This window comes from Podarcis raffonei, chromosome 4, assembly GCF_027172205.1.
Source record: "Podarcis raffonei isolate rPodRaf1 chromosome 4, rPodRaf1.pri, whole genome shotgun sequence".
Taxonomy (NCBI): Eukaryota; Metazoa; Chordata; class Lepidosauria; order Squamata; family Lacertidae; genus Podarcis; species Podarcis raffonei.
In genome coordinates this window covers 1,603,216-1,629,376 of record NC_070605.1, presented here as the reverse complement: position 1 = coordinate 1,629,376, position 26,161 = coordinate 1,603,216, and the positions used below count along the sequence as shown (strand labels likewise).

Sequence of the window (26,161 nt, the reverse complement as noted above, 5' to 3'; positions counted from 1 at the left end):
TTGAAACGCCTTTTAGAGCAGCCCTCCCTGCTCTAGAATTATAGGATCAGGAGGCGCCTTCTTCCAACTTGACACTCCAGAGTTCAGCTGAGTTAGACCTGCAGGTAGAGACCCATCGAAGCCAAGGCAGCCCCCCAGCCTGCGGCTGTGCCCCTCTGAGCCCCCGACCGCCCCCTGGGAGGGAACCCCGCCCCGCCCCGCTTCCCCTGCGCAGTCGCTCCGGATTCCCGTGTAAACGGAGTCACTCCGCCTCCGCAGCTTCCCTTCGGGGCGCCTGGAGAGAGAGAGAGAGAGAGAGAGAGGGAGGGGGAAAATAACCCCCTCTTCCTCCTCCCCCCCCCCAACCCAACAGGCGCCGGCCACGACCGCGCGGAGGTCTCTGCCCCGAGGCGCCCGCCTCCGCCCCGCTTCCCTCGCTGAACAGCAGCAGCAGCATCTCCCGAGCCGGCCGCCAGAGGCGCTCTAAGTGCGCCGCCGCCCCTGTCGCGCTTAGGCATGCCGGGAAACGTAGTCCTCCTGCCCGGAGTCGGCGCGGCCGCTCTTCCGCCTCGCCTCCCCATTGGCCGAGCCGGCGTTCGAGGCGCGCTGATTGGCTGCGGCGTCGCAGGCGCCCAAGTTTGAACCGGGGAGGCGGCGGAGCGGAGCTCGCGGGGAACCGGCGGAGGAGAAAGAGGCAGGTAGGAGGGGAGGGGAGGGGGGAGCCCCCCATCTGAGCCCCCAAATATATCCCCAAAGTCGCGGGGGGGGGGAGAAAGAAAGTATCCCGCTCATAAAAAGTTTATTAAAAAAGCATCATGGGGCTAATAATAATAATAATAATAATAATATCATCCTGTGGTTGCAGGATGGAGGGGGGGGGCTGACTCATGGCCTGGGTGGAATTTGGTGTTCAGTCGTGTCCGCCTCTTCGTGACCCCCTGGACCAGAGCACGCCAGGCACTCCTGTCTTCCACTGCCTCCCGCAGTCTGGTCAAACTCATCCTGGTAGCTTCGAGACCACTGTCCCACCATCTCATCCTCTGTCGTCCCCTTCTTCTTGTGCCCTCCATCTTTCCCAACATCAGGGTCTTTTCCAGGGAGTCTTCTCTTCTCATGAGGTGGCCAAAGTATTGGAGATCAGCTTCAGGATCTGTCCTTCCAGTGAGCACTCAGGGTTGATTTCCTTCAGAATGGAGAGGTTTGATCTTCTTGCAGTCCATGGGACTCTCAAGAGTCTTCTCCAGCACCAGAATTCAAAAGCATCAGTTCTTCGGCGATCAGCCTCCTTTATGGTCCAGCTCTCACTTCCATACATCACTACTGGGAAAACCAGAGCTTTAAGTATACAGACCCGGATGGAATAGAGACTCTGAAATCCTCACCCTCTGGCCCCCCACTCCAGCTGCCAAACCCAGCTGTTCAGCTCTGACAAAGGGACCAGGCTAGGGGCTGTCAGAGGGAATTTTATTTTATTGTTACAGTCACAGACCAGTTCTGGCTCACTTACAATGTCAGAAAAATAATAAAACACAACAGGAATACATTGGGTTGCAACTGGGTATAACGGAGACAATTCGGATATAGCGGCAGTTTAAAATCTTGATCATTAAAATATAGCCTAAAATTGTCATTTAAAACCTTAATCATTTTGGTAGTACAGCTTGTTCCCTGAGTTTTATGGCAGACGCACAGAATTTGGCCACCCTGAGCGTGATCTCTAGATGAGACCGTGGAAGAGCAAATGAAGGGATACGTAAACATTGACGTGTGTGAAGTGGGAGCCTGCAGGACGGACAGGGGCATGTCTGGATCTCCCACGCCTTTTCTGTGATGATTGGATCGTGCTGTGTGAAATGTGCTATAGGAAATTGTTGGAAGAGGTCATGTGCCCTTTGTTCTGAGCTGCTGCTTCTTCCTCCTCCTCATTTTTAATTTGCATGCCGTCTTTCTGTCTTACAATACTCAAGGTGGTTTACAAGCTGAAGGAACAAAAAATGTACATCCTATAACAATCTAATGCTATACAAAAATGTGATAATAAAACAAAACTTTAAGCAACTACATCAATCTCCCCGGGACAGCGGAGAAGTCTCCGCTGTCCTGGGGGCTTTTAAAATGCTGGCAGTCGGGAGGAAAGCCCTCCTGTCCCCGGAGCTTGCGGGGTGGGAGGTGGGGAGAAGAGCTTTTCTTCCCACCACCAGCCTTCAGAACAGCCTTCTGAAGGCTGGCGGTGGGAAGAAAAGCCCTTGTCCCCCCCCCCAGCCTTCAGAAGAGGTCGGGGGACAGACTGTCCCCGGACCTGGTCTGAAGGCGGTTTCCATAGGAACGCATTGATTGATTTTCAATGCATTCCTATGGGAAACCGTGCTTCGCAAGACGAAAAACTCGCAAGAAGAAAAAACTTGCGGAACGAATTAATTTCGTCTTGCGAGGCACCACTGTAATACACTACATATTGAGAGCAGAGACTAGAGGGTGGAAGAAGGCAGGTGGAAGGAGGCCAGAACTCTTCCTGGTTTCCTTTGCCACAGCAATAAACAATCTGGGTTTCCTAGCCGCTGTTCGGCTTCCATTTGCCTGGCTGTCGTCTCTTGTTTGACCCTGACCCGTTCTGAACCCTCAGGGATTATCATTGCTGCTGATTGCATGTTCATCTTCCAAGGGAAAGGATGTGGATGTGATGAAGGCTTCTTTTGCACCCAGGTTGCTAGAGAAAGGGCTGCATTCGGAATCACTTAGTTGAAGGGGCCCCCAAAGGCCATCTAGTCCAAGCCCCCTTGCAATGCGGGAAGCAGAGCTAAATAATCCCTGGCAGGGGCCCTGCCCACCCCTCTGCTTTAAAACCTGCAAGGAAGGAGAATCTGCCACTTTTTAGGGTAGCCCCTTCCCCAGCCATCAGAGGAGCTTCCCTCTCTCTCTTTTTGATATTTTTTTTATTTTCAATGCAAACTTACAACAAAAATTACGAACATTGAATCCAAAACAAAACAGTACAAACAAGAAAAAAACACCCAAGAGAAAAAAGAACAAAAGAACAACACACATCTACAAACAAAACCATATCATCATTCTAATCTAATCATTACATACATATGCACATCTTGACTTCCTTTCTTTGTTCTAAGACTTCGAAATTTTTACTCTTTCTAAGTTGTTTTTAATGTAGCTTAACAGAGCAGTTTCCCTCTCTCTGCTGCCCCCAATGATAAAAGGTAGGGAGCCTTACACAAAAATATACACAAAAACAATATTGAATCCATAAAATGGGATTCTCCAAATCCTGTGACTCCCCCCCCCCCCCCCGGTTCCTTGAATTTTCTTTTCAACTGCAGCTCATGTCTACTCCAAATTATTTTTCTAACCTCAAATTTCCTGTACTATTTCTAAAATTACAAGTGTTCTTAAAATTCTGCCAATGTATTAACCTGTGTGGTTGTGCCCTCTTGAGCTGGGGGCCCAGCTCTGCCCCTTCTGTGACAACGTTTGGGTCTTTCCCCCTAGAGCTCATCTCCTTGCCATGCCTCAGAAGAAGAAAAACTCGAGGGCCGGCAACAAGAACTCGGTCAGAAGCAAAAAGGTGGATGCGTTTCTCAAGGATTTCAACCGGGAAGGTAAGCTTACTTGCCGGACTCAGGAGAGCTTCTTCTGCTCTGAGCTTCATGCCAAATGAAACTGTCACTCTCATGATGCCATTATACGCATCTCTGGGGCACTGGGGGCACTTCTGGTCGCCTCGCCCCAAAAGGGATATTGTAAAGGGCACCCAAAATGATGAAGGGGGAGGCAGCCACACACACCCTGGGCTACGAAGAAAAATTCCTGAGTTTGGGACTTTTTAGTTGAGAGGAAGAAGTGATGTGGTAGGATGGATGGCGGCTAACAGATTGAGGTTGAATTCTGACAAGACAGAAGCACTGTTTTGGGGGGACAGAAGGCGGGCAGGTGGGGGGCGGACTCCCTGGTCCTGAATGCACAGCCTGGGAGTCATTCTGGACTCACAGCTGTCCATGGAGGAGCAGGTCAATTCTGTGTCCAGGGCAGCTGTTTAACAGCTCCATCTGGTACGCAGGATGAGACCCTCCCTGCCCGCAGACTGTCTCGCCAGGGTGGTGCGTGCTCTGGTTATCTCCCGCTGGGACTACTGCAATGCGCTCTACGTGGGGCTACCTTTGAAGGTGACCCGGAAACTGAAACTAATCCAGGATGTGGCAGCTAGACTGGTGACTGGGAGCGACCACTGAGACCATATAACACCGGTCTTGAAAGACTTACCGTATTTTTCGCACCATAGGACGCACTTTTTCCCCTCCAAAAATGAAGGGGAAATGTGTGTGCGTCCTATGGTGCGAATGCAGGCTTTCGCTGAAGCCTGGAGAGTGAGAGGGGTCGGTGCGCACCGACCCCTCACGCTCTCCAGGCTTCGCACACCTCTGCGCAAGCAGCGGGAGCCCAGCGCTGGGCTCCCGCTGCTTGCGGAGAGTTGCCTGCATGCTGAAGCCTGGGCGCGCTGAGCTCAGCGCGTCCAGGCTTCGCGGACCTCTCGGCTAGCTGTGGGAGCGCTCCCACGGCTTGCAGAGAGCTGCCTGTTTGGGGGCTGGGGTCGGGGGAAGCTTGAGCTTCCCCCGCCCCAGCCCCACGCCTGGGGGAAAAATAATTTTCCCCTCTTTATTTCCCCCCCCAAAAAAACTGGGTGCGCCCTATGGTCCGGTGCGCCCTATGGTGCGAAAAATACGGTACATTGGCTCCCAGTATGTTTCCGAGCACAATTCAAAGTGTTGGTGCTGACCTTTAAAGCCCTAAACGGCCTTGGTCCAGTATACTTGAAGGAGCCTCTCCACCCCCACTGTTCTGCTCAGACACCGAGATCCAGTGCCAAGGGCCTTCTGGCGGTTCCCTCATTGCAAGAAGTGAGGCTACAGGGAACCAGGCAGAGGGCCTTCTTGGTGGTGGTGCCCACCCTGTGGAACACCCTCCCATCAGATGTCAAAGAGATAAACAACTATCTCATGTTTAGAAGACACCTGAAGGCAGCCCTATTTAGGGAAGCTTTTAATGTTTGATTTCTTTTTTGCTTTATTATTATTATTAATATTCTGTTGGGAGCCGCCCAGAGCATAATAAATTGTTCTTGTTGCTGTTGTTGTTAAAGTTTATAAAAATCCTGCATGGCATCCGATGGAACTGCCATGTTGGGAGATTCAGGACAGAGAGTTAGACTGTGGAACTCCCTCCCACAGTAGGCCATCAACTTAGATGGCTTGGAAAGACATCCTTGGATGAGGAGAGGGCTATGGAGGGCTCCTGGAAACTGTGGGGCAGTGTGCGGAGAGGGCTGCTCTTGTGCCCAGACCCCGCTTGCTGGTTTCCCATTAAGGGCAGCTGGCTGGCCACCGAGAGAGGAGGAGGCTGGACTTAGATGGGCAGGGCTCCCCTTACGGATCCGGAGCCCCTCTCTTCCTCGTGCCTCTTCTCTGCTTCCTCCCTAGTCAAGTTGCGCATCGACCGCATCCGGATGGAAGAAGAGGTTCTCCTGAAGGAAATCGACAACATGTACGACATGGAAATCTTCCGCCATCCCATGGCCCTGAGGGACATAAACTGGCTCAGCTTCTACGGTAGTTTGCTCTGACATGTGCTAGGCATGTGAAGGGGGGCGGAGCTTGGTTTGGGGGGGGTGAATTTCTGGGGTCTTGTGGGGTGCAGCTGCTTCCAGGGGTCCTGAGCGCCTGAAGCTTTCGCAGAAGATCTGGTCTGCGCAGGAGCAAAGTGAATAGGGAAGGAGGCCTTGGGGAGGCGGCGGAGGAGAAATATCTTTCTAGCCCTCTTTGAATGTCTCTAAAGTTACCAAGAAAAAATCCATTCAAAAGTATGTATTCTGACAAGAATTACAAACTCAAGTAGAGATTACAAACTAACAGAGATCTCAAACTCATAAAGATATGTATAAGACAATAATTCGTTACAAAGATTTTCTCTTTTTCATTCGACGATAATGTTGATCCTTATAATTTATCAGCTTGCAGACTCAGTTTCAATCATAAGAGCAGAAGTAAACGTCTGTTATGAATTAGAAGCCAGGACAGGGCCCTGTTTTGATGGATTCACCTTCATCAGCTAATTTTTAAAGGGTTGTGTAAGTTTGATGACTTTTGGATGAATATATCCCGTTATTTTCTACATTTCTCAGGGATAACAACCACTGGCTTCTAATTGTCAGAATACATACTTTTGAATGGATTAGTTTTTGTTACTATTGACTATTGACTTGTGAGTAGGGACCACTCGCACTACTGAAACTTACATTGGCCTGAGTTCTTGGTGTGCTTTTTTCTTGGTATGTTTAATAACAAGAACAAGACCTCCAACTTATTTAATCTAAAGTAAGTTGGCACACTCATTTTGGCTCCCCCCACCCACCCAGGTGCACTATTCCATTGTCTCCCCCCGAGACCGACCGATGCCAGTGAAAAGCAACTTGCCCTGATTTATTTAGAAAAGTATTTAGAATCATAGAATCATAGAGTTGGAAGAGACCACAAGGGCCATCGAGTCCAACCCCCTGCCAAGCAGGAAACACCATCAGAGCACTCCTGACATATGGTTGTCAAGCCTCTGCTTAAAGACCTCCAAAGAAGGAGACTCCACCACACTCCTTGGCAGCAAATTCCACTGTCAAACAGCTCTTACTGTCAGGAAGTTCTTCCTAATGTTTAGGTGGAATCTTCTTTTATTTCTGTACTGCCGCATCACAACCTGCATCCAGGCCTTTGGGGCTAGAAAGCATCATTTAAAATAAAGCCAATAAATGCAGACGATCGTTCAGGCGACTGATCAAAACACAGAACAGCTGCAAAGACTTGCTGGCTCAAAAAAGGAAGCCGGTAGCGAGGGGGCCTCTGCCGAACCTCTGCTGGGAGAATGTTCCTGTTCGGGAGAGGCAGCGTTTCATAGTGGTTAGTGCCTAGGACCTGGGAGAGAGCAGAGTTCAAATCCCCGCCTGGGGCCTTTCGCTCAGCTGAACCTGCCTCACAGGGTCGTGAGGATCAAGCGCTGGAGCCACTTGGATAAAAAGGCGGGTTATAATGTGATGGACAGCACAGGCCCTCGAAGCTCCTAGCAGAGGCCACTCTGCAACACAGGCAAGGAGCAGCTCTTACCCGGATCCCTCCTGCGTGGCATGTTGCACTAAGAAATCCCACCCCCCTTCTCTCTGGCTGGTTGCTCAGCTCCTTCAAAGCTGCAACTGTTCTTTCTGGTTGCCGGTTGTGTTCTGATCACGGCGCTTGCTTTCTCTCTAGGTGTCGGAGGATGCGAGCAAGTCCTGGAGAAGGCCGTCTCGGTAGGTGCCCCCCCATCACCAAATTCCAGGTGGAACTTGCAGTGTTTTTCCCCAGACAGCTTTCTCCAGAAAACTGTTAGAATTCCTGCTCCCTGATTGCAGTCAAGGGATTGCTGCCTATCACATGACGGTGTATGTTTTGACTCCACAGAGTGGGAAGTGACGGAGACAGGATGTTTGTGTTACTGTGTTCTGTGAAGTGGGACTTTGTTCTTTTTCTCTTTGCTGTCTGATGCTAGAGAGAGAGGGAGCCATGTTGCAGTGCTCTGTGTGTGTTTATATGTAAATAAAGTAGATTAGCCAAAATGCTGGGTTGCTGAGGTCTGTCACGCAAATTGCGCAAATTCTGCGGATCCCTAAGTGTGCCGGTGTCTGTTGGCGTCAGTCGCTGTGATGTTTGGGCAGAAGAAAGCTTTTGAAGCTCCCGAACAAACGACCAGGAAGGAGGGAACATGCCAGTCAGGCTTGTTCCTCTGCCATGGTCCTACTCGAGTGTAGGCTGAACTCCTCCCTCCCTCCCTTCCTTCCTTCCTTCCTTCCTTCCTTCCTTCCTTCCTTCCTGTGTGTTACACAAGTCTTCTGTCTAATTTCTCAGGTGGACTTGGACATGCTGGAGATCACCAAACTGGCCTCTGAAGCTATTCAGACCCCTCTCAAAACGGCCAGGAAAGGTCAGTGAAGGGCCGCCTTGGGGGCTGGAGGGCCAGAGCAGTCTCCTCATGAGTTTCCCTGTCCTCCGCGGTGCTGGCGAACGGCACCTCACCCTCTGTGTTCCTCTTGTGTTTTGAATGTCTCCCAGCCAAGAGAGCCCGCCAGGCAGCAGAGACCATCAGCGAGGAGTCGGGGCCGTCTTCTCCTCTGCCTGCGGGCAAGAGGTCCAGGCAGCAAAGCGAGGATCCTGCGGCCCCCCAGCCGGGAAGTGAGGCTCTTCCACAGAAAGCAGGGAAGGTGAGGCTCAAGCAACGGGGGGGGGGGACGACTTTGCTTCCTTGAAAACTCCACTCCATAGAATTATGGGGTTGGAAGGGATCCCAAGAGCAGTGCCAGAAATACGATACGATAATCTTTATTGTCATTGTCCCACACAGAACAACAAAATTGGGGGGGGAAATCTACATAAGACATTCAAAACCAATGATCCTACTATCCTATCTATCCCAACCTGGATAGCCCCCTAAAAACTCTGATAACCCATTTTTAAAATACAATATACTCCCACAGAGACTCCTTACACTGCGTTTAAAACCAAAATCGCATTTGGATAGAAACTATTTCTCAGCCGGCTAGTCCTAGTCTTTATAACCCTGTACCTTCTTCCAGAAGGCAGAAGCTGAAAGAGATCATTTCTGGGGTGCGCACTATCCTGCGCTATCTCTGCAGCTTTCTTATGGCACCTGGAAGCGTAGATTTGATCTAAGGTGGGAAGAGTGCACCCAGTTATTCTCTCCGCAGTCTTTACAACCCTGGACAGAATTGTTTCTCCCCTGACCGTGCAGCTCCCAAACCACACACACAGACCATAAGTTAATACACTCTCCACAGTACAATGGTCAAATGCCATCAACAAGTCCTTTGAGAGATTGTTTTTCTGGAGGATTCTCAGAAAATATAACCTCTGCTGTGCTCTCTTCAAACTGAGATATATAAGCTAGGAGCCAAATGGTACCTTAAAGCTAGGTTGCAGTCGCCAGGGGGTCAGACTAGATGGGCCTTGGGGTCCCCTCCCAAGCCACTATTACGGCCTCAGCTACATTGCTTGACTGTAACGTCCTCTCACAGCGATTCCTTCGTCCCGGCATGCAAGGAGGAGAAGCCCAAACCAGGGAAATGGAGACGGCGTTAACTAGGGGCTTAAGGCCAAGGTTTTTCAACTGTGGCTGCCAGCCTGGAGCCTGAAAATCTCCATGTAGTTGCGGTTGGACCTGCGCCAGGAGCACCTGAGGGATTTCAAATAATAATAATAGTTGTAATAATAATTTATTATTTATACCCTGCCAATCTGGCTGGGCTTACCTAGCCACTCTGGGCGGCTTCCAACAAAATATTAAAATACAATAATACATCAAACATTAAAAGCTTCCCTAAACAGGGCTGCCTTCAGATGTCTTCTAAAAGTCTGCTAGTTGTTGTTCTCTTTGACATCTGACAGCCCTGTGGTTCTTGCATGCGCCACTCGCCGCCTCTGCCAGGCACTCGGGGGGGGGGGGCTGCAGAGAGTGCGACATGTGTGGGGTCCAGGGCCCCTTGCACCTGTCAATAGCGGGGGGGGGGATGGGGGCATCCTCTGACCTCGCCATTGGTGGCCTGTCATTCGTGGGAAGGTACCTGGGCTGAGGAAAGCACGGCTTCTGCATTTTTACTTTTATTTTTATTAAAATAAAAGTTTAAAAAAACAACAAAAAATAAAAAACAAACAATAATGAATAAAACAACAAAGAAAGAAAGAAAAATATATACACAAAAGCAATATAAATTCCACAAAATGGGATTCTTCAAATCCCGTGACTCCCCCCCCTTGTCGGTTCCTAAAATATTTTATTTTCAACTGCATCTCATTTCTACTCCAAATTATTTTTTATCTCTAATTTCCTATACTATCTCTAAAATTGCAAGTGTTCTTAAAATCCTGCCAATGTATTAACCTGTTAACAATACTCTTGCATATACAGTGATACCTCAGGTTACATACGCTTCAGGTTACAGACTCTGCTGTCCCAGAAATATTACCTCGGGTTAAGAACTTTGCTTCAGGATGAGAACAGAAATCGCGCAGCGGCAGCAGGAGGCCCCATTAGCTAAAGTGGTGCTTCAGGTTAAGAACAGTTTCAGGTTACGAATGGACCTCCAGAACAAATTAAGTATGTAACCAGAGGTACCACTGTACATTAGTAAACATTTCCCATTTTCCCAAGTTTCTTGTCATCTTCATTTCTGAGCTTTCCAGTTAATTTCGCCATTGCAGCATCGCCCATTAACTTGGTTTGCCAATCTTCTCTGGTCAGGACTGCTTCCTCTTTACATCTTTGGGCTAACAGTATCCTGGCGGCTGTCGTAGCATAAATAACCATTTTTTTCTGGTCTTTTGAAATATCCGCTCCTACAGTACCTAATAAAAAGGCTTCTGGTTTTTTAACAAAGGTCACTCTAAACATTTCTTTCATTTCATTATAAATCATTCCCCAGAATTTTTTAACCATCTTACATTTCCCCCACACATGGTAAAACGTACCAGGGTGCATTTGATTTAAATCAAATTGATTTAAATCACTAATTAAATCATGATTTAAATCACTAGTTAGTAAGACTTTATTTAAATCATTTTTTTTGTTACAGAAAGACTCATTCTTGCTGGTATAATCTTAATATTTTTGGAATAATAAATTTTCAGAGTAGTTTTTACAGTTATATCAAAAAATTACTGATGTGGTTATACTATTAGAAATACATAGACAGATGATTTGATGTAACAATTATTGTGGTTTTTTCCTTTGTTATTGTTGAATTCTAAATAAAGAATTATTCTTTCAAAAAAAGAAATACATAGACAGATAATTATGAAATGATTGTGATGTTTAATAAGTTAACTGTTTATATTTGGACAACTTTTCTGCTGTACTTTATTGGAAAGAGAAAAATAATAACAATTTAAACCATTTATTTAACTAAAACAATGACATTATAGCATATGTATCCATGTTTGTTAACTGATGTGGTTAAACGTGTTTTTTTTAAAAAAACAACCCACACCTTAGACTGAGTTTTAGCACGCATGAAAAACTAAAAACAAATCCTTATTTCCTGATGAATAGCCTTTGTACTATAATGTAACATCAATAGAAAATCTTTAGATTTTTCCTCCAAAAGCATTTTATTTTCAAAATCCAATTTAAATTATAAAAAGCTGATTTATTTAAAAAATAATAATTAAAAAAAAATGATTTTTATCCATCCTGAAACATACCGTCATATTTCTTTGCATTTCCAACACTTACTAGATCCTGTTCTACTCATTTTTGCTAGTTTAACCGGGGTTAGGTACCACCTGCACATCATTTTCATATAATTCTCAATTTGCGGCTTCTGCATTTCAGGCAAAGGCGTCGGCCCGGAAGCCCAGGCCTCCGTCGGCCAGGTCTACTCGCTTCAGCAGAAGGTAAGGGCTGGGCAGGTGCTTCCCTCCCAAGAGACCCTCCCTGTCCTGGCCGTGGGGTCGCTTTCAGGACCGCCAGCCTCGATGCGTCTGGAGAGGAACCTTGAAGGCCACCAGCCACGGTGGCTCCCTGGCTGGAGGCAGCGATTCTTCCGGGTGCCAGTGTCTCGGAATCGCGGGAGCAGAGAGTGTTTCTCTTGCGTACCTTCCAAGCGCCCCAGGAATAATAATAATAATTTATTATTTATACCCCGCCCATCTGGCTGGGTTTCTCCACAGCCACTCTGGGCGGCTTCCAACAAAGCGTTAAAATACAGTGGTCTGTTAAACATTAAAAGCTTCCCTAAACAGGGCTGCCTTCAGATGTCTTCTAAAAGTCTGGTCGTTGTTGTTCTCTTTGACATCTGATGGGAGGGCTTTCCACAGGGCGGGTGCCACCACCAAGAAGGCCCTCTGCCTGGTTCCCTGTAATTTGGCTTATCACAGTGAGGGAACTCCCAGAAGGCCCTCGGAGCAGGACCTCAGTGTCCAGGCAGAACGATGGAGGTGGAGACGCTCCTTCAGGTATACTGGGCAGAGTCCATTTAGGGCTTTCAAGGTCAGCATCAACACCTTAAATTGTGCTCGGAAATGTACTGGGAGTCAATGTAGGTCTTTCAAGACCGGTGTTATGTGGTCACGGCGGCCGCTCCCAGTCCCCAGTCTAGCTGCCGCATTCTGGATTAGTTGTACTTTCCAGGTCACCTTCAAAGGTAGCCCCATATGGAGCACATTGCAGTAGTCCAAGTGGGAGATAACTAGAGCATGCACCACTCTGGCAAGACAGTCTGCGGGCAGATAGGGTCTCAACCTGCGTACCAGATGGAGCTGGTAAACAGCTGCCTTGGACACAGAATTGACCTGCTCCTCCATGGACAGCTGTGAGTCCAAAATGACTCCCAGGCTGCGCACCTGGTCCTTCAGGGGCACAGTCACCCCATTCAGGACAGGGAGTCTTCCACACCTGCCCACCTCCTGTCCCCCCAAACAGTCCTGTCTTGTCAGGAAAAGGGGACGTTCCGTTTCTTTGCGCGAGATCACGGCGGCCAGTTTGTATGCTGCGCTCTCCCCAGCAAAAAAGCGCTTTTTCAGGGCGATGATCTCACACAGCCCCCAGAAGACGCATGTCCTGGTTTAGGGTCTGAAAAAGTTGGGCAGTGTGCCCTTGCCCCGATGCAGCAGTTGGGCTCCTCTTGCAATTTTGCATCCCCATGGCGCTCTTCTTTTTTTTAACAGGGGAAGCAAAGTGAAGTTTACCACCCCGGCTGGACAGACAATCCAACAGGGCCTGACTGTGGCACCCACTCCCAAGTTTGACCCCAGGTGAGCCCTGCCCACCTGAGAACTGAGTGTGCATTGGGAGGGGCCAGGCTCCGAGAGCTGCTGCGGTCGAGGCTCCAGGTGGGGGGCACACACACATACCCCTTGCTGCCCCTTCTTGGCTGCCTGGCATTTGTGGGCAAAACTCCTCTTCCAGGGTGATTGCTCTGGGTTGGGCCTTCTTGGCTTGTTTAACATTTATTCCATGAAATTTACAGGGATGTTTTTAGCGGGTGCCAGAAGACCTAGTGGGGAGGCGCCTGCTTGATCTCAAGAGGCAGGGAGTTCCAAAGGCTCCGTGCTGCCATACTAAATGATTGAGTTCTTGCAAATTCAGAGCAGGTATTATGGGCCCACTCCACTGACGGAAGGGGTCGTGTGGGCGCCTGTGGGGTAAGGGGATCTCGCGGGTAAACTGATCCCAAGCAGTTAAGGGTTTTCTATGCTAATGGAAAGGCCTTGAACTTGGCCCAGTCGCAAATTGGTGCCGATCTCAGTCCCAGCCGAAGAAGAGTAGATGACCAAGGTGATGGACTACGCCAAAATGGCAAAGATGACCGTGAAGATCAGACACTAAGATGCTAAGAAATTTAGTCAAGAGTGGGGGGAAATTATAGAATATCTTAAGGACTGCTGCAGATACTTAAAAATGTTAGCAGGATTGTTATATGGCTTATAACGTAATATGATTTAAGGTGAAAAATATGATAAAATGGATTGGAAAAACGTAATCAGATGCAATAAAAATAGGGGGAAATTGGAAACCGGGGGGGGGGGTCGTCTGAGGGATTTAAGTAATCCCAGAAGTGTAGAAATTGAAAATGATCTGAATGTATAAGAATATTATTTTTAGAACTGGAAATAGAACATTAAAAAAAAGAAATGGTGGCGATCTCTGAGCCCAGGTGTCGTCTGCTGCCAAGGCCTTGCAAGAAGTGAGGGAGAAAGAGGAGCGTAAACCTGTAACGGAAGCCCTTGGGGCGCAAGGAGCTCTGAGAATAAAAAGTCCCCCCCCCCACCTCCAAAAAAATATTTCAACCAATCGGATGTTACTTACCCCAGATTTCTTGCAGGCAGTGTGGGAGAGGCAAATGCAGGATTCCTTTTCTTTATGCATTCCTCGCAACCCCACCAATCGGAGGCGAGAGAGGCTGCCTTTGTTGTGCCTGCCATGGCAATGGGCGCGCCAGGGGAGCTTCTCACGCAGCCTTCCATATATCCTCTGTAGCATCTTCAAGACGCCCGGCCTGCGGACCCCGGCAGCGCACGAGCGCGTCTTCAGCGTGTCCGCCAACGGGAGCCCCCTTGCCGACAGCAGCGATGTCATCATCACGCTTCCCTCTGGCCGAGGGGAGGTAAGGCCCGGATCCGCGCCCCGCGGCCGAGGAAGTCCAGGACCAGGGGAGACGGGAGTGCCGGGAGGGGGGCGGGCACAGGTGCCAGGCGCTCGTCGTGGTCCCTAGTGGGCGGCGACAGCTGCTTTGGCTGGCAAAGGCCCGTCGATGGCCAGAGGGTCTCTGACTCTAACACTGCGGTCGCAGGCCGTAAATGCTTCTGAAACCCAGTTCCTGGGAAACTGCAGGAGAGTTGCTCTTGTGCTCAGATCCCGTAAGGGGTATCTGACTGGCCTCTGTGGGAAGAGGGTTCTGGGCTGGATTAGCCCCCAGAAGGGTCATCTTCTGACATCCTGGATCCTCCAGCGCCAGAGGCAGTCTACCTGGCTTCCTAGGGGGACTTGGCCGCTGCGGGACCAGGGACACTGGGCGCGATGGGCCTGATCCAGCAGCCAGGAGGCTCTTCTTAGGTTCATGCGCTTTGGCACGTGCCCACCTCGTTCTTTCGGATCGGCGGAAGAGGCAGGAGGCCTACGCTTCCCGCCCGCTTGGAGCCGTTCATTTCTCACCTGCCAGACTTCCTTCTAAAGCCTTTCCCCTCGAATCCCAAGCAGCCACATGGAGTAACTCCCTTCTCCTCTCGCCCTGCCCAGAGCGTCTGCATCCGAGCCAGCGAACTCTCCACCACGGACCTGCGGCGCTTGGACTCGGAGGTGCTGGGGAGGGTGAAGAAATTATCGGTAAGTCTCTGCCGGCATCGGTGGCGGGTGGGCCGCCTCGCTGCTCCTGCCTGGAAGCCCCCCACCCCCTTTCCCAGGATCCTTCCTGCTGTCTTCTCTGGAGTGGGAACAGTGAGCTGGAAGAGCGCAAGGGTTGGCGGAAGGGGGTGGGATCCTGCCCTCGGCTTCCTCCCAAAACCCATTGCTGATCGGGGGGAGCAGTTTGCAGATTCCGCCCTGGAAGCGTTGCCTTCCTTCCCAAAGGGAGGGTGGGATTTAGGACGGGCGAGAGGAAGAACTTATTCATGCAGCACAGAGTTTAACTGTGAAGCAATTGGTCCCTTACCTTTCCCGCCCCGACCTGGCCACAGTGATCCATGCGACGGTCACCTCCAGGCTTGATCATTGTAACTCGCTCTATGTGGGGCTGCCCTTGAAGCTGACCCAGAAACTCCAGCGGGTGCAGAATGCCACAGTGAGGCTCCTTACGGGGTCCTTGCCATGGGATCACATTCATCCAGTGCTTAACCAGCTGCACTGGCTCCCAGTGGAGTACAGGGTCAGCTTGAAGGTGCTGGTTTGGATCTTTCAAGCCCTATGCAGCCTAGGACCCACGTACCTATGGGACCGCCTCTCCTGGTATTTCCCACGGAGGACCTTACGGTCCACAAATAACAACACTTTGCAGAACCTGAGCCTGAAGGAGGTTAGATCGGTCTCAACTAGGGCCAGGGCCTTTTCAGTACTGGCCCCAACTTGGCGGAACGCTCTGTCACAAGCAACCAGAGCCCTGCGGGACTTGACATCTTTCCGCAGGGCCTGCAAGACAGCTGTTCCGCCAGGCCTTTGGTTTGGACTCGGTCTGACCCTTATGTTTCCCTCCCCTTATAGTTTTGACTTTTAAAATGAGGCTGCATTTTATTTTTTATTTTTTTAAAAGATATTTATTCAAATTTTACAAAATAAAGAACGTAGGTTTACAAACTAGAAAAAATTATAACAACAATTAACAAACTAAAATTATAACAACAGTTAACGAACTAAGAAAAAACACACATAGAAAAGAGAATAAAAAGAATACAAAATACAAAAAGAAAAACAGGCAATTGAAAAAGAAATTTAAAAAGAAAAAATATCCATTTTTCAATATCTTTGGACTCATTTACTTGTTTCCTTGACCTCCTCTCACCTGCCCTTTTTGTATTCCCATTCACAAAGACATTTCAGCAAATCCTTACCCTCTTTCAACCATCTTTACTCTATATCTTAACCTATTATAACTATATATTTTCATTCATTATCAATCCATATTTGCATATTCTTGTTAATCTTAATACCAATACCACATATTTTCAATCCAACATCATTTTAACATTCATTAATTTTACAGTATTTCTGCAAATAGTCTTTAAATTTCTTCCAATCTTCTTCCACCAACTCTTCTCCCTGGTCTCGGATTCTGCCAGTCATTTCTGCCAATTGCATATACTCGATCACCTTCGTCTGCCACTCTTCCAGTGTGGGTAAATCTTGTGTCTTCCAATACTTTGCAATCAGTATTCTTGCTGCTGTCGTGGCATACATAAAGAAAGTTCTATCCTTCTTTGGCACCAATTGGCTGACTATGCCCAAGAGAAAGGCCTCTTGTTTCTTCAGGAAGGTATATTTAAATACCTTTTTCATTTCATTATAGATCATCTCCCAGAAAGCCTTAATCTTTGGGCACGTCCACCAAAGGTGAAAGAATGTACCCTCAGTTTCTTTACATTTCCAACATTTATTATCGGGCAAATGGTAGATTTTTGCAAGCTTGACTGGTGTCATGTACCACCTGTATATCATTTTCATAATATTCTCTCTTAAGGCATTGCATGCCGTAAATTTCATACCTGTGGTCCACAACTGTTCCCAGTCAGCAAACATAATGTTATGTCCAAAGTCCTATGCCCATTTAATCATAGAAGATTTAACCGTTTCATCCTGAGTGTTCCATTTCAACAGCAAGTTATACATTCTTGAAAGTATCTTAGCTTTGGGTTCTAACAGTTCTGTTTCCAACCTTGATTTTTCCACCTGGAAGCCGATTTTTTTATCCAAATTATATACCTCTCTTATTTGATAATAATGAAGCCAGTCTCGCACTTTATCTTTCAATTTCTCAAAACTCTGCAATTTCAATTTGTCTCCTTATTGCTCCAAAATTTCCCAATATTTCGGCCATTTGGCCTCCATATTGAGTTTTTTCTGAGCCTTAGCCTCCATTGGTGACAACCACCTTGGGGTTTTATTTTCAAGTAAGTCTTTGTATCTTATCCAGACATTAAACAATGCTTTCCTGACAATATGGTTTTTAAATGCCTTATGTGCTTTAACCTTGTCGTACCACAAATATGCATGCCACCCAAACACATTATTAAAACCTTCTAAATCCAAAATGTCTGTGTTCTCCAGAAGCAGCCACTCCTTCAACCAGCAAAATGCTGCTGATTCATAATAAAGTTTAAGGTCTGGCAGGGCAAATCCACCTCTTTCCTTTGCATCAGTTAATATTTTAAATTTTATTCTGGGCTTCTTGCCCTGCCAGACAAATCTAGAAATGTCTCTCTGCCACTTCTTGAAACAGTCCATTTTGTCCAATTTGACCCAACAAGGAAAGCTTCAAATTTGACCATATTTCTAGGTCCTTTTTCACTTCTGACCAGCATTTTTCATAGTTATCCTTAAATAAATTCCCATTTTTAGCTGTCATATTAATCCCCAGATATTTCACTTTCTTAACCAATGTTAAACCTGTCTCATTCTGAAACCTCTCCTTCTCAATTGGTGTTAAATGTTTCTCAAAAACTTTAGTTTTTGATTTGTTCAGCTTAAACCCTGCCACATGACCAAATTCTCCAATCATTTCTAATACTCTTTTGGTACAGTGGTACCCCGCAAGACGAACGCCTCGGAAGACGAAAAACTCGCTAGACAAAGGAGTTTTTCGTTTTCTTAGCCGCTTCGCAAGACGCATTTCCCTATGGGCTTGCTTCGCAAAACGAAGCTTGCCCCGCGAGCTCCGGGGATAGCGGGGAAGCACAGCGCATCTTCCCCTCTCTCCCCGGACCCCTTTTGAACCAAGGGGTGGCAACGGGGAGAAGCGATTCTCCCCGCTGCCCCTTCCCTTGCTTTAAAACAGGTCCGGGGACAGAGGGGAAGGTGCGCGGCGCTTCCCCTCTGTCCCCGGACGGTCTCCATAGGAACGCATTGATTGATTTTCAATGCATTCCTATGGGAAACCGTGCTTCGCAAGACGAAAAACTCGCAAGAAGAAAAAACTTGCGGAACGAATTAATTTCGTCTTGCGAGGCACCACTGTACTAGATTCTGGCTCCTGTAATGTCAGTACTAAGTCATCTGCAAAAGCTTTCAATTTATATTGTTTAGCTCCGACCTTTATACCTTGAATCATACGGTCCCTTCTAATCATATTTAGCAGAACCTCCAGGACCGAAATAAAAAGTAATGGGGAAATTGGGCAGCCTTGTCGTGTCCCTTTCTCTATCTTAAATTCCTCTGTCACCACGTTGTTAACTATTAGTTTGGCCTTTTGTTCCGAATAGATTGCACTTATACCATTTTCAAACCCTTGACCAACCCCCATCCCCTGAAGATTTTTCTTCATGAAACTCCAAGAAATATTGTCAAAGGCTTTCTCCGCATCCACAAAAATTAAAACTGCTTTAGTGTTGATATCCACTTGCAACTTCTCCAAAATATTAATTATATTCCTCGTATTATCAGACAAATGTCTACCTGGGAGAAAGCCAGCTTGGTCCTTATGGATCTCTTCCACTAATACTTTTTTTAGTCTTTTGGCCAAAATATCAGCAAAAATTTTGTAATCCACATTAAGTAGGGATATGGGGCGGTAGTTCTTAAGTTGTGTCTTTTCAGACTCAGTTTTTGGTATGAGTGTAATATATGCTTCTTTCCATGACTCTGGCGCTTTTTTCCCCTCCAAAATTTCGTTACAAACCTCCTTTTGTGGTTTAATTATCCAATCCTTCAAAATTCTGTAGTATTTTGAGGTTAAGCCATCCGGCCCTGGAGATTTGCCCAACTGCATATTCTGAATGGCACCTTCTACCTCCTGTTCTGTAATTTTATAGTTCAGCATTGTCTTATTTTCTTGAGAGATTTTTTGTAATCCATTTGTTTTTAAGAATTGATCTATATCAAACTCCTTCTGAGGCCCTTGTGTATATAGCTGTTTAAAGTACCTCTGGAAACATTTCCTAATTTCTATTGGATTCTGAATGTTCTTTCCTTCGACTTCCAGATTAGTAATAGTGTTAAGCTTTTGTCTTTTTTTCATCTGCCAAGCTAACAATTTCCCACATTTATTTGCCGATTGAAAAGTTCTTTGTCTCATTTGTTTAATTTTCCATTCAATTTCCTGACTCGTCATCTTCATATATTGCACCTGATATAACTTTATGTCTCTCAGAATCTCTTGTGAGTTAGGTTTCACTCTCAATTTCTTCTCGCCCTCTTTTATTTTTTCCAAGATTTTTTCTTTTTTCTCATAAAATGAGGCTGCATTTTAAATTGCATTTTAACCTGTATTTTAAATTGTTTTTTTTTTTTCTTATTATGTTTTTGCTGAAATTTTATTGGTGTTGGCCGCCCTGAGCCCGGCTCTGGCCGGGGAGGGCAGGGTAGAAATAAAATTTATTATTGTTATTATTAACTGTGGAGCTCCCTTCTGCAGGAGGCAGTTGCGGCTGCCAAGCTGAATGGCTTTAAAAGAGGATAAGGCAGATTCGCGAAGGAGGGGAGGGCAGTTGGGGCTACTGGCCACAGTGGCTCTGCTCGGACTGTAAGTCAGAGGCAGTAAATGCTTCCGAATGCCACTTGCTGGAAGCCACAGGAACAGAGAGTTGCTCTCTTTTTTAGGTTTTTTATATAATTTTATTTTTTATTTTGACAAAGTAATAATAATAAACAAATAAGAATAAAAATGTGCACCCCACCCCCGAGACCATTCCATTGTAACTATCCAACCTCCCAAAATTTCAACACCTCTTGCGATGGTTTGACTCTTTTCTGTTTTAGCAGCACAAATTCTGCAAACACCTTCCATATCTCCTCAAAATCATTTCTCCTGCATGTTCCCCATCTTACCTTAATAGCACATGTTAATTTCTCATGAATAGCTGCACCCCCCCACCTCTTTGTACCATTCTTCCATTTTATATTCACCTTGCCCCTTCCGCTTTCTAGCTATAATAATTCGGGCAGCTGTCCATGAATTTGTGAGCAAGTTCTTCATAGCCTGCGAACCTTCCACCCTGTCGTAAATGGATAATAATGCTACCTCTGGACCCTTTGCCCAAAAAACCTGTACATGTTTACACCCCCACCACATGGGAACATGAGCTTAGCTCCAGCTTGCAGCTTTCCCATGATGGGCATCTGGCTGGCCACTTGTGAGGACAGCATTTTGGGCTGCATGGGCCACGGGCCTGATCCACCAAGCTCTTCTTCTGGTGCCCTTATGGAGCCTCCAGGTGTGTAGGGTTCCCAAAACAAGGAAGGATTGGACTCTGAATACACACGAGGCTTGACCAGCAAGACTCTGGGAGGAGTGCCAATAATAATAATAATCCTCTCCAGCCCTTGGCCCAGGTCGTTTTATTCACAAAAGAACTTTTTACACAGCGTTTGTAAGAACCAATCAGATTTCCTCTGAGCATTAAAAACAAACAAACATGTGGGACAAAGTCAGATCAGAAGAAATTCTTTTAACTACAAGGACTACTTTGAACATGCATACATATCTGAGAGTAAATAAAACAGGACTAGAGGAATGCATTCAGCAAAATCCCAGAGGTCATAAACAAGCAGTAAAACAAGAGGAACGATGGCAAGGAAGATAGGTATCTTTATCACCTTCATGTGAAACTGTTTCCTGGCCCTAAGATTAACAAAACCAAGGAAGGGTACATCAAAGCTACCTATTAACTTTATGGCCTAGGATGCCTGGTCTGTTTTTCAGAATGCTTATACATGCCTGTCAGGTGTAGAGAAAGCAAATGGCAGAGGTGGAGAGGCTTGTGGGATTTGATCAGAAATTACCGTATTTTTCGCCCTATAGGACGCACTTTTCCCCCTCCAGAAATGAAGGGGAAATGTGTGTGCGTCCTATGGGGCGAATGCAGGCTTTCGCTGAAGCCTGTAGAGCGAGGGGATCGGTGCGCACCGACCCCTCTCGCTCTCCAGGCTTCAGGAAGCTATCCGCAAGCCGTGGGAGAGCTGCGCGACTTCACGCAGCTCTCCCACGGCTTGGGGAAAGGTGCCTGCACCCGAAGCCTGGGGGCGCTGAGCTCAGCGCCCCCCCAGGCTTCGGGCTTAGCGCAGCTCTCTGCAAGCCGTGGGAGGGCTACGCGAAGTTGCGCGGCTCTCCCAGGGCTAGTGGATAGCAGCCTGTTCTGGGGTCGGGGGGAACTCGGGCTTCCCCAGCCCCGCACCTGGGGGGGAATAAAAATAATTTCTTTATTTCCCCCCAAAAAACCTAGGTGTGTCCTATGGGCCGGTGCGCCCTATGAGGCGAAAAATACGGTATTGTCAATGAATCAAACCTAGTCAACGCAGTGCTTTCATTGCGGACACAACGGCTTGATGCATATTTCATAATTCCTCATAGTAATCCCACCTGACCACTACACAGGTCCAGGGGCAGTCTATCTGGGTCCCTAGGTTGACAAGGACGTTTGGCCACTGTGGGGACAGGATGCTGGACTCGATGGGCCATCAGCCTCCCAGTGGGCATGCAGCTGTCCCCTTTTGCGGGAGGGGGCTGGGCTAGATGACCCCTGGGGTCCCTTCCAACGACTCCATGGTTCCTGCCTGGGGGGGGCGGAGAGGGACGTTCAGCCGTTTAACTTCCCTCTGCTTCTTCCTCCTTCCAGACTCACCTTGCGCAGCTCTGCAGCAGCGTGCAGAAGAAGTAGCGTGACTGGGAAGCTGGAGCTCTGGGCTTGCTGGCGACGCCGCTCTAAAAGACACCGAGAATTTGAGTCTTCTGCCGCTTCCTATTTAAAAAGGGGGGGGGGTTTCAAATCCAGCCCATAGTCCCCATCTCAGCCAAAGTTTTATCAGCATTTGAAGTCTTCCCCCCCAAGTGAAGCCCCCTCGTCTCTCTTTCTGCTCTTGCAAGACGCAGGTCTTTTGACTGGATGGGCAGAGGAGGTGCAGGGCTGCTTCCTCCTCCAGCTACTGGCTGCTTCCATGGGGGGTGCGCCTCTCTGGGGCCTCTCTCCCCTACGGATGGGGGATCAAAGTCCCTCTTGCCACCCCCGCCAAGGCTCCTCTCAGTCTCCGGTTTCTGGTGCCTCTTCCAAAGGCAGCCTGGCCAGAGTCCTTAATCTTCTGCCGCTGCCGGTCCTTCGTTTTCCTATTTGGGGCCAGGGGGTCCCCAGGCAGAGGCCGTCCTCATTTCCCTGGGGGGAGGGGCTGGACAGGAGCCTCCCAGGATAAAGAACAGGATTCTCATTCTGTCTTTCTACACGGTTATATTGTTCGCAGCTCAAGGGAAAGCACGTTTTGGAACGTTTCTGTCCTTTTGCAGGCTCCTGCTGAATCCCTCTGAACTCTGCCCCCTCCCCTTTTTGCTTTTCTGTTTTGGTGTATAGAAATATTTGATTTGTATGGGGTTTTTTCCACCAGGTCTTAGCTACTATGTTAATTTAAATACCGTGTCTGGTGTTTATTGGCTGAATAAAGTTGTCCTGTTTTTGTTCTTATTGTTTTTGTTCATATTGTCATATTTGTTCATATTGTTTTTATTGCGCGAGCCCCAACCCTCCAGGCCTGGGATGGGAACCACCTCCCCCCCTGGGAGGGCAGGAGGATCATATAGGGGGCTCTGGAGGCAGCAGTGGTGACCAGGCTTTGGAAAATAATAATAATAATAAATAATAATTGTCAGGGGCTCAGGAGCAGAAGCACAGGGGAGAGAGGAAATGGAGAGCGAAGGAGAGGAATCCGAGGGGAGCGTAGGGGAGTATGACAGTGACCCAAGAGATTCCATGAGCTTCTCCAGCGAATCAGAAGATTCCCAGAAGGGGGCGCCGATGGTGAGGGCAAGGGGGGTCCCAGGGGGGACGCACCAGAAGCAAGGGGCCAGCGGGGACTCCCAAGGGAGCAGGGGAGGATCAGGACCAGCTCCCCCACCAGAGCGCAGTGGGGGGGAAGAGTCACATGTGTCAGGACCAGCCTCTCCTCCAGCGGGGAGAGAAGATGAGTCAGGGCTGACCACGCCCCCATCGGAAAGTGGGGAAACAGAGGGGAGGTCAGTTCCAGCTAGCATCCCCGAAGGAGGGAGCAGTGACAGCAGTGTAACAGTCAGAAGGAAAGTGGGAGGCTGGGCACGCGCGCCAAGTTCAAATGTACAGGCGCGCGGGACAGCAGGAAACCCGGATTGGGAGCCAGGTCCTAAAGCCCGACGGAGGGAGGGGGAAGAGTCAGGGGACTCAGCGTCAGAAGAGTCTAGGAAGGGCGAGACCCCGACGGGCAGGCGGACCCAGAGGAGGAAAGAACAAAGGAAGAGGTGGAGCAAGGCTAGAGTCTTAAACTGGTGTCAGGGGGGAGGAGATTCAGATGGAGCTTCGGCGGTCTAGAGTTTGAGACGTAGTGCTGCACGCTGCGGCTGTGGAAGTGAAACTGAACTTCAATAAAGACTTTTATACTAAACAATGAAGCAGCGTTGGTCCTCTGTGAGCTGGGACCTCGGGCAGCTCTGACAATAATAAATTTCATTTATATCCCACCCTCCCCACTGAGGCCGGGCTCAGAGCAGCTAACATCATAAAACATTAAAATACAGTGGTCTGTTAAACATTAAAAGCTCCCCTAAACAGGGCTGCCTTCAGATGTCTTCTAAAAGTCTGGTAGTTGTTTTTTTCTTTGACATCTGATGGGAGGGTGTTCCACAGGGTGGGCGCCACCACCGAGAAGGCCCTCTGCCTGGTTCCCTGTAACTTGGCTTCTTGCAGTGAGAGAACCACCAGAAGGCCCTCGGCACTGGACCTCAGTGTCCAGGCAGAACGATGGGGGTGGAGATGCTCTTTCAGGTCTACTGGACCAAGGCTGTTTAGATCTTTAAAGGTCAGCACCAACACTTTGAATTGTGCTCGGAAACGTACTGGGAGCCAATGTAGGTCTTTCAAGACCGGTGTTATTGTTAGGATATTTCCGTTCCACCTTAAAAGGGAGCAGGCTTTGTGAGTCAGAGTCTGCGTATTTCCTGTTAACAGGATGTTTATGTTTTCTGTTGCTTTAGTTTCTCTCGGTGCCTGAAACACTGAAGCAGGCAGTCATGTTTTTCTCTGTTCTGACTAACGCAGAATAAACTTATAAATAATGCTCTCCTGCGTGCATCTTTCACTGTGCATTATCTGCTGATAAGAGCGTGCATCAGCCCTGGGATGTGGCAAGCTATTTTCTGGAGCTCGTGTCGCTAATTGCTGATACTGCGTGTCTACGGGAGATCGATGGACGTCCGGAGGCGACGTGGGGCCATGATGGACTTTGTCTCCCTGGCAGTATCCCAACATTTATGTGGTCTTGGCGGCTGCTCCCAGTCACCAGTCTAGCTGCCGCATTCTGGATTAGTTGTAGTTTCCGGGTCACCTTCAAAGGTAGCCCCACATAGAGTGCATGGCAGTAGTCCAAGCAGGAGATAACCAGAGCATGCACCACTTTGGCGAGACAGTCTGCAGGCAGGGAGGGTCTCAGTCTGTGTACCAGATGGAGCTGGGAGTCAGCTGCCCTGGACACAGACTTGACCATGACGAAACCCCTCTCACAGTCGGAGCCTGGCCCCCGATCCCTTGTGGCAGAGCATCCCAAGGACCCTCCTGCGTATCTCCTTGGTCTTGACACTGTAGATGACGGGGTTGAGGACTGGAGGGAGGAGGAAGTGCAGGTAGGACAGCAGCAGGTAGACCTGGGGAGACGCCTTCCTCTTCTTCCCAAACCTGTGGATCATGGAGAGGCTCAGGAGCGGTGTGTAGAAGAGGAGAACGGCGCAGAGGTGGGAGACGCAGGTGTTGAGGGCCTTCAGGCGCTCCCTCCAGGTGGCGATGCTCAGCACGGTCCTCAGGATCAGGCCGTAGGAAAGCAGGATGAGGACGGAGTCCAGGCCCAGCGTGGAGAGGAGGACAAAGAGGCCGTAAGCGCTGTTGGGGCGAGTGTCCGAACAGGCCACCTTGAGGACGTCTGGGTGGATGCAGTAGGAGTGCAAGAGCGCCTTGACCCCGCAGTACTTGAGGCTGTGCAGCATGAAGGGCAGAGGCAGGTGCAGGATCACGGCCCGGAGGACGATGGCCAGGCCCATCTTGGCGATGTTGGAGCCGGTCAGGATAGAGGCGTATCTCAGAGGGTTCCAGATGGCCACAAAGCGGTCAAAGGCCATGGCCAGCAGGATGGCGGATTCCGTGACCGAGAAAGTGTGGATGAAGAAGAGCTGGGCAAAGCAGGCCTCGGCCCTCACGGCCCCGGAGCGCAGGAGGAAGACGCTGAGCATGGAGGGCAGCGTGGAGGCCGAGAGCGCCAGGTCAGCCAGCGCCAGCATGGCCAGGAAGAGGTACATGGGGGCACAGAGACCCTGCCCTGCGCGGATGGCGGCCAGAATGGTGGAGTTGCCCACGAAAGAGACGAGGTACATGGCGCCCAGTGGGAGCATCAGCCAGCTGTGCGCAGCGCCCAGTCTAGGGATGTCCCTCAGGATGAAGATCTGCGGAGTCTCCTCGCCCTCCGTCCAGTTGGAGAGTGACATGGTGCCTCTCGTGCCACGCCTGGGGATTCAGAGCAGAGGGGAAACATGGCGGAGCTGGAGAGGAAATCCTGCAGGATCAGGCCAGGGGTGCATCTAGACCTAGAATCATGGAAGTGGACAACTGGAGGGGATCTCAGGGGTCCTCTAGTCCAGCCCCCTGCAAGGCAGGAAGCACAGCTTAAGCATCCAAGAAAGATAATAATAATAATAATAATAATAATAATAATAATAATAATAATAAATAATAATAAATAATAAATAATAAATAAATAAATTTATTTATACAACCAGAGCTGGGCTCAGGGCGGCCAACACCAATAAAATCACAGTAAAAACATAATGGGGGGGCAATTTAAAATACAGGTTAAAATGCAGCCTCATTTTAAAAGTGGCCGATAAATCAAAACCATAAGGGGAGGGAAACATAAGGGTCAGACTGAGTCCAAACCAAAGGCCAGG

The 26,161-nt window shown here is 48.6% G+C and overlaps 3 protein-coding genes across 15 annotated transcripts in view; 1 reads left to right on the top strand and 2 right to left on the bottom strand.

The window, feature by feature from the left end:
* The window catches only part of LOC128412017 (zinc finger protein 420-like), a 983,187-nt gene that overhangs the window by 349,118 nt on the left and 607,908 nt on the right, over positions 1 to 26,161 (bottom strand). The gene's annotated exons all lie outside the window — the stretch shown is intronic.
* CDCA8 (cell division cycle associated 8) lies at positions 575 to 22,667 on the top strand. The gene is made up of 11 exons (XM_053384994.1): positions 575 to 677; positions 3,481 to 3,590; positions 5,466 to 5,594; positions 7,278 to 7,318; positions 7,914 to 7,989; positions 8,118 to 8,266; positions 11,410 to 11,471; positions 12,744 to 12,830; positions 14,056 to 14,182; positions 14,815 to 14,901; positions 21,834 to 22,667. The coding sequence occupies exons 2-11, from the start codon at positions 3,497 to 3,499 to the stop codon at positions 21,873 to 21,875; spliced, it is 894 nt and encodes a 297-aa protein (XP_053240969.1). The 5' UTR covers positions 575 to 677; positions 3,481 to 3,496; the 3' UTR covers positions 21,876 to 22,667.
* LOC128412268 (olfactory receptor 51G2-like) lies at positions 24,728 to 25,876 on the bottom strand. The gene has a single exon (XM_053385178.1). It carries the CDS (start codon positions 25,700 to 25,702, stop codon positions 24,728 to 24,730), a length of 975 nt encoding a protein of 324 aa, XP_053241153.1. The 5' UTR covers positions 25,703 to 25,876.